Below are 15,564 nucleotides of genomic sequence, written 5' to 3' on the forward strand. Positions count from 1 at the left end.
CTTTCCCTATGTCCTGATAAAGGGTACCCCCACAAGCCACATTTAGGATCTGCGAACCTCTGCATATTCCCAGGTAAGGAATGTTCCTCTCCAGGCAGAGTTTCGCCAGCCCCAGTTCTATGGCATCCTTTTCTCTGTCGATGGCGGTGTCGCTGGCGTGCAGCCTGCGGATTTCTTCCAATTCTTCCGACGATAAGTTCGAGGTGTCGGCTTCGTAGAGAGAGGGATCTATGTCTTCCCCTTCGCAGAGAAGAACGCCGTGAATTGGCTCGAAGCTGTCGAGCAACATGTGTACTCCTGTTACCCGTGGAACGATGACAGGCACTGCTCCATAGCTCACTATCAGATCAAGATGATATTCTCCTGCACAATTATCATAAATTCAGTTCTTCGACAAGCAAATTCTTCATATTTCAGGGGGAAAAAAAATGGAGAAGATTAATTATGAGACATTCTTCAGAAACAAATTAATCGACTATGTGGAATTGATTTCTTTCCGCCTACGTACCTACGAAATCAACGAACTTGTTCTTGCGGACACTGCGTCTGGAGACAATAAGAACACGGGGCAAGATGACAGAGAGATCAGCCGCAGCAGCCATGCGCGATTTATATCAAGAATATATGAAAACCAGGAGGACTCAAACTGATTAATACTTAATCAGCCGAAACTAAAACGCGGAACGTAACCACAATTCTTGATCTTAATCTTGTTTAATTCCTGCCAACCATAAACAAATAATAGTAGGTGGGATGCTGCGAGCAGAGAGAGTGAGCAAGAAAATCAGAATCAGGTTGGACAAACCCAGGCGCCGCGTATGGATATATATAGGTGAGAAAAACAGTGCAAGATGCAGGCTATTAAGACGGCGAGATGAAAACGTGGTCGATGGCTATCTCATGTATGTCATGCAGGTAAGGCCTGAGGATGGGTCAAATCTGAGGCGATTATGACCTGGCAAACCTCGAGTTTCAAGATTAATAAATACATTGGATAAATACGTAAGTACTCACCAAAAACCCTAAAAGGGCTCCTCAAAAAAACAAAAAAAAAAACACCACCCTAGAAGGGCTCCTCATGTTATCTAATTTATGTTGTAATGCTGATTCGGTGGAGGCCTTATCCAGTGCCTGCCTTACCACCCAACTTATATTGTTGTTGCCTCTGCATGCATGGCACTTGGACTTTTTTTTGTTTTTTAATAAAGTAATTATTATTATTATTCTTTTAATTTTTCAGTTGCCCACTACCAATATTTTATGTTTTTTGTCAGCTTTTTTATATATATTTGTCCGGAAATTTGGACCCCACTTAATTGGATTTTGTCGATCCAGAATTGAAATGATAATTAATTATAGGAAAGAGTAAAATATAATTTCTTAAGGAATCACTAAGAAATAGTATTCATAGTATAATATTAGTGGTGGTTTTAGAGTGTGATTAGAGATTTATATTAAGTTACAATAGTTTTGATTTGTTATTTTTATTTTCTTTTAAAATACATCTATCAATATTTTAAAATCAATCCACATACATACAATACGTAATGCATTGATATTTTAAAATCAATCTATAAATTCAACATAATCAAAGAAATTATATACCACTCAGATAAGGGACAATTATGAAATAATATAAATACATTGATGTTGCTATAGGCCGTTGGTACATACTTATCATTAATTGTTTTCAGTGATTACAGCTTTTAATTTGACAAATTATATATTTTTTAATTGAACATTAAATTCTATTTTTCATAATTTAATTCGCGGTTTTATTGATGAATGACATAATTAACTCCAATGAATAGAATCCAAAAAGCAATCCAGATTCCAGAGATAGCAAATTAAATGGCGCAATTCAATCATAAATCAAAACAGCAATGAATGATCCCAAAACTGCAACTAATTAAAATTATTGACTCTACAAAAAAAAATTATTATTTGCTACAATATTAGTAATTATGACTAAAAATTATAATAAATATAAAATTGACGTAAAAAATTAGTTTTTTCACCATAAAAAAATTATTTTCCATGATTTTTAGTCATGACATATATTTTAGCCACCCTCACAAAAATTACGACCAACAATCATTGCGTGACAGTGGTTAATAACTATTTATTACGGTATTTGTTATTAAACATGGCAATTAATCATAATTAAATTTTATAATTCTTCTAGTACGATATTATTCTAGATATTATCAATAAGATACGTTTTGATTATTCTTTTCATATTAATATTTTATTATCACTAGAAAAAATATGCTTTATCGCTAATTACTATACCCAAAAGAAAAGATTGTAATAATACAAATCAATCATGGCTTCGCAACGACTATTAGTCGTTGTTTCTGCACGTGTGGCCAAAAATTAGCCATGGCTAAATCATGGCAGATGTATTGACTATGACTAAAAATCATGGTGAAGATTTTGCTTTGATTTTGTTTATTCATGGTAATAGTATTGATTTACCATAATTTTTAAACTGTGGTCATTTATAGTGTAGGAAAAATTCAATTTTTTTTTATAGTGTGTAACATCAACTTTATATATAACTTTTTTGGGGATAATTTCTTTAGTATACTCATTTTTCAGTTTTAGTACCCCAATTTTTCAAGTAATTAAACTTGATATTTAAAGTTTTTAATTTTCAGCAACCTGAGTACCCTCCGTTAGGTTGACCGTTAAAATAATTTTGGAGGAAAAATTAGGCGGGATCTTGTCTATATAAAGGCATGTTTGGTTCCCATTTGATTCAACACACAAAAAATTCCTATTTTGATTTTAATTTTATAATTTAGGACAATAATGTAAAAGAAAATATTTAACCTAATTTCTATAAAACGAAATATTAATTCAAATCGTTATGGAATACCAATTCAAACATTTTCTACCAATTCAAATTATTATAGAAATAAAAATACATGCTAAATGCGGAGTAATGTAGAGAAATCGTCTAGTAATAATTTAAGAAAACTAACAGTCTTATATTCAATCACCATTGGCATTTTTCGCAAAAAATAAATAGAGAAAAATAGAATAAGCCACTCAAAAGGTGTCAATGTATTTTTGAGTCAAATAAAATTGCAAATCCTTACTTTGATATATTACCTGTAGCTTGTACGAAAAATAAGAAATACATTTCAATTATTGTTTTTTGCTGAGAGAAGTTTGTTTATAAATTCATTAAAACTTTCTATTCACTGGTCACAAAAAAGACCAAAAAAAATCATTTGTTACAATAAATTGAAAGAAAAGTATGAAAAACTATAGCATACACCCTTGATAAATAAAGTATGACAATATTTACACTCCGGACAAGTAGAAAAAAAGAAAAAAAATGTGTCTTTTTCAGTAAAATTGATATTTTTTCTAATAGAAATTGGAATAAATATGTAATTTTTTTAAAAGGGATAATTATATTTACACTCTCTGACCTATGGTCTATTTACACAAACTATCCATGTCTTTTCGCATAAAAACTACCGTTGACAGCCAAAAAATAGGGGTAGTTTGTGCAATGATGCTAACATTTTTAGTGTGTGTGTGTATAATTTTTAAACGAGTAAGGCGTGGTTTGTGTAAGTGATAATGATACTTTGGTGTGTAATCATAATTTTCTAAAAGATAGGAGTAATTTGTGTAAATATGCCATAAATCAAGGGGTGTAAATATAATTATTCATTTTTAAAAATTATTATCTTCAATTATGAAATTGAAGTCGAAATGTATCAAAATAGATTTTTTTTTTCTTTTGTGTGTTGAATAAAATAAAAACCAAACATGCTCTTAATTCCTGTCTAATTTTTTCAGTTCTAAAATTGGGTTGACTGTTTGTTTTAATGGTGAACTTGACAAAGGGTATTCATGCGGATGAAAATTAAAAATTTTAGGTACCAAATCTAATGACTTGAAAATTTGGTGTACTAAAATTTAAAAAAAGGTATGCTTTGGGTACCAAAAGTAAAAATATGCCCCCTTCTTTTTTTTTTTGTCACTAATTCATATAATTATAGTTGTTAAAAACATGCAACTCATTATGATGACAAAAATCTGTGCCATGATTTAGTACATTCACTACAAAATATTAGGAAATTAGTGGGAAAAAAAGTCAAGTGATAATTTTAATATTTTTACTATATATATTCAATGATAAGAATATTTATTTTATCATAATAACGAAATTTGTGATTTTAATAGTTACTATTATTTTATAAATTTTTTTATTAATATGAATTAGTGATAAAAAAAATATCTACAAAGTTGTCATTAAATACAATTAGTAATTCATGTACAGTGACAACAAATAATAATTGTCATTATATTGTGTCGTCACTATAGATATATCATTAATTATATTTAGTGACAACTTTATACACAATTGTTATCACTAATAATTACATAATTAAATTATTGTCACTTAGTATATATTTTAGTGATGATTTTAAAATTATCACTCGATAATTTGTCACTAACATTATATTTTCTTATCGTGATAATACATATAATCAATGAAAATATTAAAATTGTTACTAACTATTTTGTGTTTGTGTATTGAAATTGGTTAGAGCATTGTTGAATATAATGTTTACAAAGTCAATAGTAAAGAGAATATTGAATAATAAAAGTATATATATAGTCAAATTAAATAAACTATGAAAGTTTAATTAATTCGAAATCATGATTATTAAGAAGGTGGTGAATTTATTTCACATTGTATTTCCAAAGTGCAAAGTTAGGTGAGACGTGTGATTGATTAAAATGGCTCCTCAGGTGAACGAAAGGGCATGCGGACATGCTTGCGATGATGTATGTGTTTACGTTAGCGGTGTTGCTGTTCCAGTTCGAGTTGGAGTACCCCACGTCACGCACTTTCCCTTTCCCGCATATTCTTTTTTCTTTTTCACGATTACATACTTCCCCAGTTGATAACCGCTTGCACAAAGGAATAATTTATTATTTTTTTTAATAAAAAAATACAAAAAATTCTCTTTGAAAAACAAAGTGTAATTCACCCTCTTGTGTTTTATCATAGGGACTTTTTGTACTTTTCCATTAATACAAGAGTGTAAATTATATTTAACTTTAAAAACACTACTTTAGCTTAAACTTCTCGAGCGACTTGTTTATGTTAGTGGTGTTGATGTTCGAGTTCGAGTTGGAGTATCATACGTCACGAACTTTCCCTTTCCCTGCATATTCTTTTCTCTTCTCCACGATTACATACTTCCCCAATTGATAACGGCTTGCACAAAGGAACAATGTGTTTTTTTTTTTTTTTTTAATGAAAAAATACAAAAAAATCCCTTTAAAAAACAAAGTGTAATTCACCCTCTTGTGTTTTATCACAAGGGCTTTTTTGCACTTTTTTATTAATACAAGAGGATAAATTATATTTAACCTTACAAATACTTCTTTAGCCTAAACTTCTTGAGCAGACATTTTTACTGAATATTATATATATAATAATAAACTACCATATATTGGTTCAAAAAAAAAAACTATTAAATATAAGAAGGATGCTTTTTACCATATGTCAGTAAGCGTAAATGTTTTCTTGGTTGTATCCGTTCTGATAATGGGATTATATAAAAGTTTTTAATAAGTAATATTTTTAGTTCTATAAAATTCAAAATTCAATTTTTTTTTATTCCAAGCTAACGACAGCGCTCACATGTCCCGTTAAGTACTGTTAGCTCCCGTTAGGTCATATGACTTTGGCTGCTTTTAAATTGAGAGGACCAAATTAACGGGACTTAAAACTGAGAAAGCCTTTTCCATGCTCGGAGGTTGAGAATTTTAATTCTTCACCTAAAATTCTTAATCTCAGTGAAGATACGATCAACAATTTGAACTGGATTTCCGCTTGAATGATGAACATCAGAGAAAGGACAAACTGGTTTTGGTGGTGGGCGTAGACAAATTAATTTTGTACTCAATTAAATAATAAGTAAAAAACAACATATTAATTATTAATTATAAATCCGTTTTTTATTTATATTTTGAAATTTATTAAATTAATTTTAAGTATCAATAGTTAATTTAATTGATATTTTAATATATACATTGTCATCAAATCAACAGCTAACAAGTGTCAAAATTTAAGTATTTTGACCAATTAAATCATGTTTCAAAGTCAAATATTCGATCCAATCTGATGCTGCTAAGTGAAAGAACTGCATGTTACTATCCAATCAAATCAAGACAAATAATTTTGATGTTTATTACTTTACAAAATACAAATATTAAAGAGATAAAGCTAAGTTGACCAATCATGTCTTACCAAATATTTAATGTATCTATCTCTTTAAAATAAATAATAAAGAGATAATACAAAACATGTTTAGGTATATCACAACTCTACCTCTTTGCCTATATAAAGGGGTCCTTAAAATCCATTCACTATGAAAAAAATGGGGATTTAGGTCGATTTTAGGAACAATTTTTTCGGTATTTGACACGATTAGAAATTAAAAAAAATATTTTGAATCGGAGTTTGGAACGGTTTACGATTCGTCGTTATAGATGGTGTTCCAAATAGTTAGGAACGATTGGTGAAGAACCGTTTCAGTTTGGACCGGTTATCGTGACATGTTGATGGTGACTGTTCCTAATAGTGTATTTAATTATAAAAATTTCTTTTTTTTTTTTTAATTGGAACGCATAGATAACATTGAGAACGGTTATCTAATTTTTCGGGTTATTTTTTAAACAACTTTTGTAATACTCATTCCTGAATTTTGGAACTATATTTATTTGTATTGGTGATATATTTAGGAACAATCATTGAAATTGTATAGTGGTCAATTTTAAAAATAGTATTAAGCATGGTCTATTTTTTGTTTGGAACAGTTTTTGTAACTGTTTTAGGAATGATTAGTCCTATTTAAGAATAATTTTTTTGGACTGTTTTAGCAATTATTTTAGGAACAGTCTTATTTTTAGATTTGTAACATTTTCTTTACAATGACTAAAATCGTTCCTAATTTTGTATTTAATAATAAAATTTTAATAAATAAATTTAAGTTACATAATTAATAAATTTTAATAAATAATTTAATTAATTTTGATAAAATTTATGGATTTAATTAATTGAATAAATATGAAATAATGGAATGTTAATAAACATTATAAAACATGAATAATTAGGAAAAATATTATATTAATATAAGATATTATCCAAATACAAAATTAAAAAAAAAATTAAAACTTAATCTAAACCCTCCTCATCACCATTGTTCATATTGTCCTTGTTCAGCACTGGGGGTCCTATCGGAGGCTGTGCTGCAACGCTAGTGAAGGCGGTCAATTGTGATTGTCCCGCGGTCAACGAGCTCGCATGCATTTCCCTCATCATGGCATCATGCCGACAATCATCGTCTCCATCCGGCTGATGGAATCCTCCATGGCTAGGTTTGGTTGTGGCGGTGTCGGTGGGGGTAACGATGGTGATGTGTAAGTCTGATTAGAAACGTGGACCTCAGAACCAAGGTCGAATACATGGTCCTTGTTCTTGACCCAAACTACAGCTAACCACAGCTTTGTTATTGCTGCCGAAACCTTTGATTCGGTCGGGGTATCGTGGTCCTCGGCCGTGGGTTGAGGCTGATGATCTTCCATCAGTTTCTGGAACGTCTCCTGCAAAACTAACAAAATTATTAGAACTTTACTCTAAAATTATTTTAAAAAAATAAAATTACTAAGGTGCTTATCGCCACCTCAGCTGCCCTCAGGCTGCTCCAGCCGTTGTTTGTCTTCTTCTTGTAGAATCTGGAGAACAGTTCCATCTACATGGGTGGTTGACTGAGCTGCCTCCTATAAAAGAATAAAGCAGTTAGTGTAATATTTATTAAATATTAATAAATCTTAAAAAATAATGTAATTTACTTACTATCTTCCGCTTGTGTATGCCGACAGAGGAAGATCCTCGTTTGTCTTATTTTTTGCGGACTCCTCTTGGCAGTCTGGGTTGGCCCAGTATGCCTGGAGCTGGAGCCATAAGTTGTTAGCAAGTAAATTTTCATTATCGTACATATATATTCATATATACATTGTTAAATTTGTTAGCAAGTAAATTTTTATTTTTCAATTCATTAGCAAGTAAACTTATTAAATTAAATAATATAATCTAGCAACCAAAAGTTTACTAGCTAATAGCTGGAAGCTAAATTCTTTCCATTGCTATTGAGTCAATTTTTTATAGTAATTAGTGACAAAAAATGTGCATAAAGTTGTCATTAGAGATAATGAATGATATATTTATAGTGATGACTGACAATAAGTATTATTATGGTCACTATATATGTGTTACTAATTGTTTCAATGGATAATTTAATACATGCCAATGCGGCCTAGTTTAGTTGGCGAAATTGAGACTCTATGACGTTAGAGGTCATGGGTTTGAACCCATTTTATGTGTGGGATGTTGTTTCTACTGAATAGTATGTGTATTGTTTTTATTGAATAGTAGGTGTGTTTCTACTATAATAGTAGGCGGTTGGTTTGGTTTAGTGTATTTGATATTATTGATCATAGTATGATTGTTGTAATGATTTGTTAGACATTGATATCAGACAGAAATAATTGTAATCAATTTATTTCAATTACTAATAATTCATCGCTCTTATTTTAAAAAAACTTAATACATATTTTTTTGTCACTAATTCTTATTAATTACAATTTTTACCAAATAATTATCATTATAAAAACTTTGAAATTTATTATTGTAATAAAATAAAAGAAAAAATTACAAGCAACATTTATGTGAAATTGCACATAAGCAAATTATCCCCTATAAAAAGACATAGCAAAATATCTCTCTGTATTTTTAAATGTGAAGTAATTTAGCTCCTTAGACTGAGAGGTAAATTGCGCTATTTATAAAAAATACATGGACGAAAATTGATATTTTTCTTTTCATAACAGGATCTCTTGTTTATTTATAATATCACAAAAAGTAAATTGGATTAAACCCCAAATTAAAAATTCTTGTCACTTATGTATGTATATATAATTAGGTATAATATTAAAATTATCACTAAAAATTTTTTGTCCCTAAATTTATATTTTCATGTAGTGAATTAGTTTCATTTCTTAATCTTTTTCCACCCTACTAAATTCTAGTAATTCAAACACAGCTTAAAAGAAAACAACAATAGAAGCCATGTCATTAAAAGTTTACATGTTTTTTGGGTTCCTTACCTTATACTATTTTCATTTTTGTTTTTAAATTTTTTTGGATAGTATTTTTTTTTTCTGTATTTTTTTAGTTTTTGTTATTTAAGTCTCATTTTCGCCGAAATTCATCTTTTTCTCCTAAAAAATGCATTAGTCTATCATGTGATATTTTAAAATTGGGGTTTTTGTTTCTATTAGTCCATCGGACAAACATTTAGTTTTTAACTTTTTATAAAAAGGAGTTGTGGCATGTCGTTCCTGCTTGCACATGATAAATGATTTCTTACGCTTTAAAATATATTATTATTATTAACAAAATATATTTATAAAAAATAATTAAATTTAATATAATATTTGAAAAGTATAAATTAATTAAAAGTACTTTTGAGATCACATAAAATTAATACAAATGATGTCAAAATTATATTTATACTTTTTGTTTTCTTTATAATTAGTCGTTGTTGCACGCGATCCCCATGAACATATAAAAGAATCATAGTTAGAAAAGAAATTGCGAAAAGATATTAATGTAGTGTAAGGTGAGGAGAAAAAAAGAAGTATGTGATAAGAAATATTTATAGGTTTAAAAGGTGAGAAACAAAAATAAAATAAAATTATAATTTTTGGATTTATTAAAAAAATTGAAGTTTATGAGTTAAAAAAAAAATTATGCAGAAGATGAGAGGCAACATGGGGTAATGGTGAGAAAAAGGAAGTTTGTGAAAAGAAGGAAAGTGAAGAAGAGATATGAGAGAGAAATATTAAGTAGTGGTTGAAATGAAAAAAATATTGTAATTACAAAATGATTAAAAAGATATTTAAATTACTATTATGGACAATTGTTTTCTGAAAAAATAAAATGGATTAAAGGGCGAATAAAGGGTAAATTGGAAAAATCTAAAATTGGTACAATCAAAGAGTTTTCTTAATAAGATTTCGATCCCATATCTTTTTTATTTTCTCAATTTTAACTCCCTTCCCTTTTTTTTTGCCGGAATTCACCCTTCGATTGAAGGTGGAATTGATCGAACTCCGACGAGCAAAAAATTTGAAATGGCAAAAATTGAAGAATATAGAATCAAAATGGTACCCTAAAAAGTTTTAAAAATAAAACACCAGATAATCTAAATTAGGGGATAAAGATGCATTTAATACTTTCATTAAATATCCATTTTTATTACACACGAATGTGAAGGTGGTTTTACATAAACACACAAACACCCATCAATTCGTCCTGTCAATCAATTTATTCTTTTCTGGGGTACATGGCAACTTAGTCCATGTCCACTCTTTCTCCAACTTTCAACATGTGGGGAAGGCGACGCCGCAGGTTGCAGCAACCTTCTTGGCATTAGGAGAGTCGACATACGGCTTGAAAACCGGGTTCTTCACGTAGTCACAGAAGCAGGGCACCTGCTCCTTCAGCTTGCTGCAGCACTCCGCCGACGGCGGCTGCGACCCTGATATCGCTGCAAGGCAGGGCGACAGCTCTACCGGGTTGCAAGGCGCCGCCCCCGTCTCATGCACCTCAGCCACGGCCAGCACAACCACTATCGCCACCACCCACCAGACAGCTGCAGCACCCTTCTTCATCTTCAAACAGCACAATGTGTATTTATGTGTGTGTGTGTGTAGATGAGAATTATGGACTCTGGGAGTCGAGAAATGGTGCGATATTTATAGGAGAAGAGCTGAGGCGGTGAGCAGAAAACCAAAGAATCCTCTTATGGGAATTTATTGAAACGATTCAAATTTGTGGAGCATTTATGATTTATGGTGGACTATGCAAGACATTAAGGTTTAAATGCAACAACTGGTCGTGTGTTAATTTAGGTGAGAAAATCAGGACCTGTGATAATAAAAATGTTAAAAGTACTTCCTATAAAAATTAAAGTATAAATTACCGTCTATGATATAAAATAAAGTTCAAAAAAACTTTTCCGTATAGAAATTGGGCCACACACATTTTAACTGCGAATTGACTATAAAAATATCTTTTTTTTTAACATTTTTTCCATTCTCTTACATCTAATATATAATATTATATATTTATTAATAATAAAATATTTAATTATTTATATAATACGAAATTATTTTTATTAAATTAATCAAAAATTAATTTATATATTAAAAAAAAGAAGCAAATGTCGTCACTGCTGCTATAGAGGAGGGCACGCCTCACCTCTAGGTGATGACCATCGCCCAGGGCAACGAGGGCAATAGGATCGCCCTCCACTTTCAGGCGATGCAGGTTGTCCAGATCTGGGTAACCGGCACCGCTCATATCTGGGTGAGGGTGGGCGGCTAAGGGGGAGGAGGTCGGATTGGGTGGGGGTGGCCGGGGAAGAGAATGGGCGTGGGGGGAGGGGTTGAAGTAGGGGGACCGGTAGGGGGGGGGGGGGTTATAATTATTATTTTATTATAAAATTATATATATTCTAAATTAAAATAAATATATATTAATAGGCCTAGTTTGACCGGTTGATTAGGAGGGGTACGTTAGTTATTGTTTCTAAAAAAATAGACTCAAGTTGATCAGGGGGCGGTGTGATTATTTATTCATAACATAAGGGTGATTTTTTATATTAAAAATTTCATAAGAGGGTTTTTGATATTTTTACATATCATAAGGAGTAAAAATAAATTTAACTCGTCAATTTAGTTCTTGAAATTGAGGTTTTTCAAAAAGTAAGAAGCTACGAATTCAAACTTAAGCGAATGCATTAGTATTTATTTTATTTTACATAAATTTGTTATAATTTATTTTATTAATTATCACTATATATATTATTAGAGCATCGACCGACAGATATTGCTCAATTTATTATAATATTAATATAATTATTGTTGACAAAAACGCATCAAGTTAGCTAGCCCCATTTAAAAATATTAATAAATAAAAAGATTAAAAAAGTTGAGACTTTTCATTGTAATATATTTCGAGCTCTAATTGCTCATAATAGTCAATTAACCATTTCATTGATGTCTTGAATTATGAGTAGGTAGAACGAATGTGGGGTGTTAACTGAATTTTCTCATTTATTGTAATTAAAATGTGTGGACATATAGCTACTTGCCTTACATTTATCAACTTATATTTTTCTATAACTCGTACGTAGGTCAGCCATCATCCTCCAGTCACTGCTGCTCATGCTGAAAATGAGCATTTCACTTATCACGTGAAATTATGAGCAATTAGAGCTCGAAATTTAGACACAAGCTCCCCGAATGAAATAAATAATGGAGAAGAAAGGATACAGCAGTGTTGTATCTAACACATATCAGCTGAGGCTTGTCGACATTGTGTCCGTATTTAATGTATATCCGATACTGTACTGAATAATATATTAAATTAAGTATCGGTGCATTATAGTCTTGAAATTACCATTTCAGCTGGCAATAATCATCACCCAGTAAAGAGCAAAGAGAATTGGAAAAAAATAAAAAAAAAACGAAAAAGACAAGAGGGAGAAAGAAAATAATTGAAGAGGGAGTTGCGTCCGAAAACAAGCACTACGTTTATGCGGAAAAGGTTGAAAATGCAAAAACTGAATCAGACAAAAATGAACAAAACGATGTGAAGTATGAATATGTAGCCTTACTTAGCTTGGCGTAGTTTATCTTAATATGGATTGTTGAGTGGAAATATCATTATTATGAGTCTAAATAAATAACTCTAAACTATTATTACAAGAATGATGGGTTACGAAAAATCTTTTAGATAATGTAAACTAATATTATAGAATAAATAACACAAAATATAATTACAGGACTAAATTAGTAAATAAAGAACAAAACAGAAGAGAGAGATTAATGGCTTAGGGAGCCAGGTCCGGTGGGAATAACCCGCAGCTACTAAGGCTGGCAACCACTACACCCATTGCTAAATCCAAAATCACATGCCATCAAGGCCGGTGACACAGATCCACTCAAAACAACCACCAAGGCTCAGTCACATAAATCCGCTTAGTTTTCTACTAAAGAACACTTCGAACCACTCAGAAAAATTCCACTTAGGAATTCTTAATTCACGAAGAACTGATAACAAGAGAAGGAAGAAGACGAAAATCTGTTTCTGTTTCGTTCTACTTTTATCAGAAAACCTCAGGAGTATTTATAGGAGAGGAATATTTATGCCGGAGAAAGAGAGAGAGAGAGAGTGGGAAACGGCGGGACAAGAAAACCGAGAACAGAGAAGGAGAAGAAGAAGATGAGACAGAGAATTAAAGTTAGAGATTTCATTATGCAAACAGAGAGAGAGACCCAAATATTCAAATGAGAAATCGGGTAGGGTGAGAGTGGGCCGGGTAATAGGTATAGGTATAGGCCAAACCATCCAGGTGTCTGGCCTTAGGTGGTTGGGCCTTGGGCCTACCAATTTTGATCTTGGATTATAATTTCTCAACATTCTCCACCTTGGACCATGATCCAAAAAAGGGAACCAAGTCCAAGGTCGGATCTACCTTTCATCATTGCTATATGTACCTACAAAATAGAGATATTAACAACAAATGCAGAAAGATATAAATAAGGGTAAATATCAACAAATACATAGTTATTAACTAATAAACAACACCCTTACACAGTTAGCAACAGCCCAAACCTTTCCAATGAAAAGACCAATAACAACAAGTGTATATCATATGAAGCAATGGAACACAGAAAAGGATAGCACCGTATTAATAGCTCGTGGCATTCATTTGCAGCAGGACTAAGAAAGAAATGACCAAAACAATGCATCAAACGCCAACGGAACACAGAATTAATAATTTCAACAAATTCAAAAAAAAATATTATTAGGGGGCTTAGCTTAACCTCAACCAAATCCGACAGCCTCAAGGACTCAGCCAAGTGAGGGATAAGCAAGGAATTGGCCTTATTTTAGGAATAATCACAAAGCAGTAATAGAATAAGCACTTTGTAGATCTAATTTATGATATCAAAAGCACTAAGCAGAAAGATAGTACACTAAGCAGAAATCTTCCAAGTACTTATCAAAACACCACAAAGCAGATTAAATTAGATTCACTAAGTAGTATTTTTTATGCACAAAGCACTAAATAACTTTTGCACACAGCAAAAAGTATTCGCACAGAGCAATTTTTTTTTAGATTTTTTAGAAATTAATCAACACGGAGCTATTTCACGCACACAGCTATTATTCGCACAAAACGAACTCAATATATATTACAAAAATAATTTTAAAAAATTATACCACAAAATACCCGTTGCTTATTATATTATGATAAATAGGACTTATAAGAAACATATACACTTATGTTACCAGTCCAGAATAAGGAAGAATGAAGAGACAAACATCGAAACCAAAGTGAAATCACGCACAATTCCTGCTTCCTTAATCAAGAAATGAAGGGGCAATACCAATTGCAAAATGAGATGTCATCTGTGTCTTTAAATTTTCGTAATTGACCACGTTTCTACCATTCTAGGGGAGCATGCACAAAAATATGCATTAGAATACAAAATAATTGAAAATGAACTAAAATGCTCATTTTAAAGCTAGGAAAGGGTAAAATTGTCAAAAAGATCGGCCAAATTTGTGCGGAGGACTAAAATTGCGACTTTTTTTAAACTTACGAGACTAAAATTGCTAGTGCTAAAGTTATAGGACCAAGAACGCCACCCTCCCTTACATGATTATTTTTGCAATTACCCCTTAAGAGATATAAGCTCTTTTAGAAGGATTTAAGGGGGTAAAGTGCTGCTTTCTAGAGTGTTGAGGCTCTTGACGGGATCACTTCTACATGTAACATAACACTAGCTGTTGTGGTACGTCAGTCCTACGTACATACAATAAATCCACATTTTTAAAATATAATAAATAAGAGAATTTATAAATTAGTACATTACATTAATAAAAAGAAAAAAATAACAATAATAATTTATCAATTAATATAAATTTTAAAAAGTTGAATAAGTTAGTTATTTTTACCATAAATGAAAATGTTGATTTTATAAAAAATTGTTGTTGCGTTGTCATTAACTGTCTTTTATGAATGCAAATTGACTTTTCTTTTTATATTAATATAAATTAATAAGAAAATAGGTCAAAATGTCAACCAACGAAACTTGCCATTCTTTCTGTTTCACTTTCTTTTCAAAAATAAAAAAGAAAAAATAGGGTCCATTAGTCAATAGAAATGCCCCAAGTCGTTTTCCTGAATAAGATGGAAGATGCTTGAAACTGTCCAAGATTTAAATGAAGAATTATGTTCTTACAACCAAATTCTGATTTTTCTAGTCATAGAATCACAGTTGCTCTTTCCTGGATGAGTACGTGATAAATGAAGAAAAAATAAAAAAGATTCTGATAAGTTTGGGAAAACTGAAACTAAAACTAGAAAATTTTGACAAACAAAT

General features: G+C 31.0%; 2 protein-coding genes across 2 annotated transcripts in view; both read right to left on the reverse strand.

Annotated features, from left to right (window-relative positions):
• LOC105176146 (protein NtpR) overlaps positions 1–1,017 on the reverse strand; it is a 2,804-nt gene extending 1,787 nt beyond the window's left edge. Inside the window, exons 1-2 of the mRNA XM_011098860.2 lie at positions 509–1,017; positions 1–363 (exon numbers count right to left, since the gene is read on the reverse strand). Coding sequence (XP_011097162.1) covers positions 1–363; positions 509–602 — 457 coding nt within the window. The 5' untranslated portion in view covers positions 603–1,017. The remainder of the gene's footprint in view (positions 364–508) is intronic.
• LOC105176147 (non-specific lipid-transfer protein 2) lies at positions 10,304–10,902 on the reverse strand. Its single transcript, XM_011098861.2, has one exon. It carries the CDS (start codon positions 10,774–10,776, stop codon positions 10,486–10,488), a length of 291 nt encoding a protein of 96 aa, XP_011097163.1. The 5' UTR covers positions 10,777–10,902; the 3' UTR covers positions 10,304–10,485.

Source organism: Sesamum indicum, linkage group LG13 (assembly GCF_000512975.1).
Source record: "Sesamum indicum cultivar Zhongzhi No. 13 linkage group LG13, S_indicum_v1.0, whole genome shotgun sequence".
NCBI classification, from domain to species: domain Eukaryota; kingdom Viridiplantae; phylum Streptophyta; class Magnoliopsida; order Lamiales; family Pedaliaceae; genus Sesamum; species Sesamum indicum.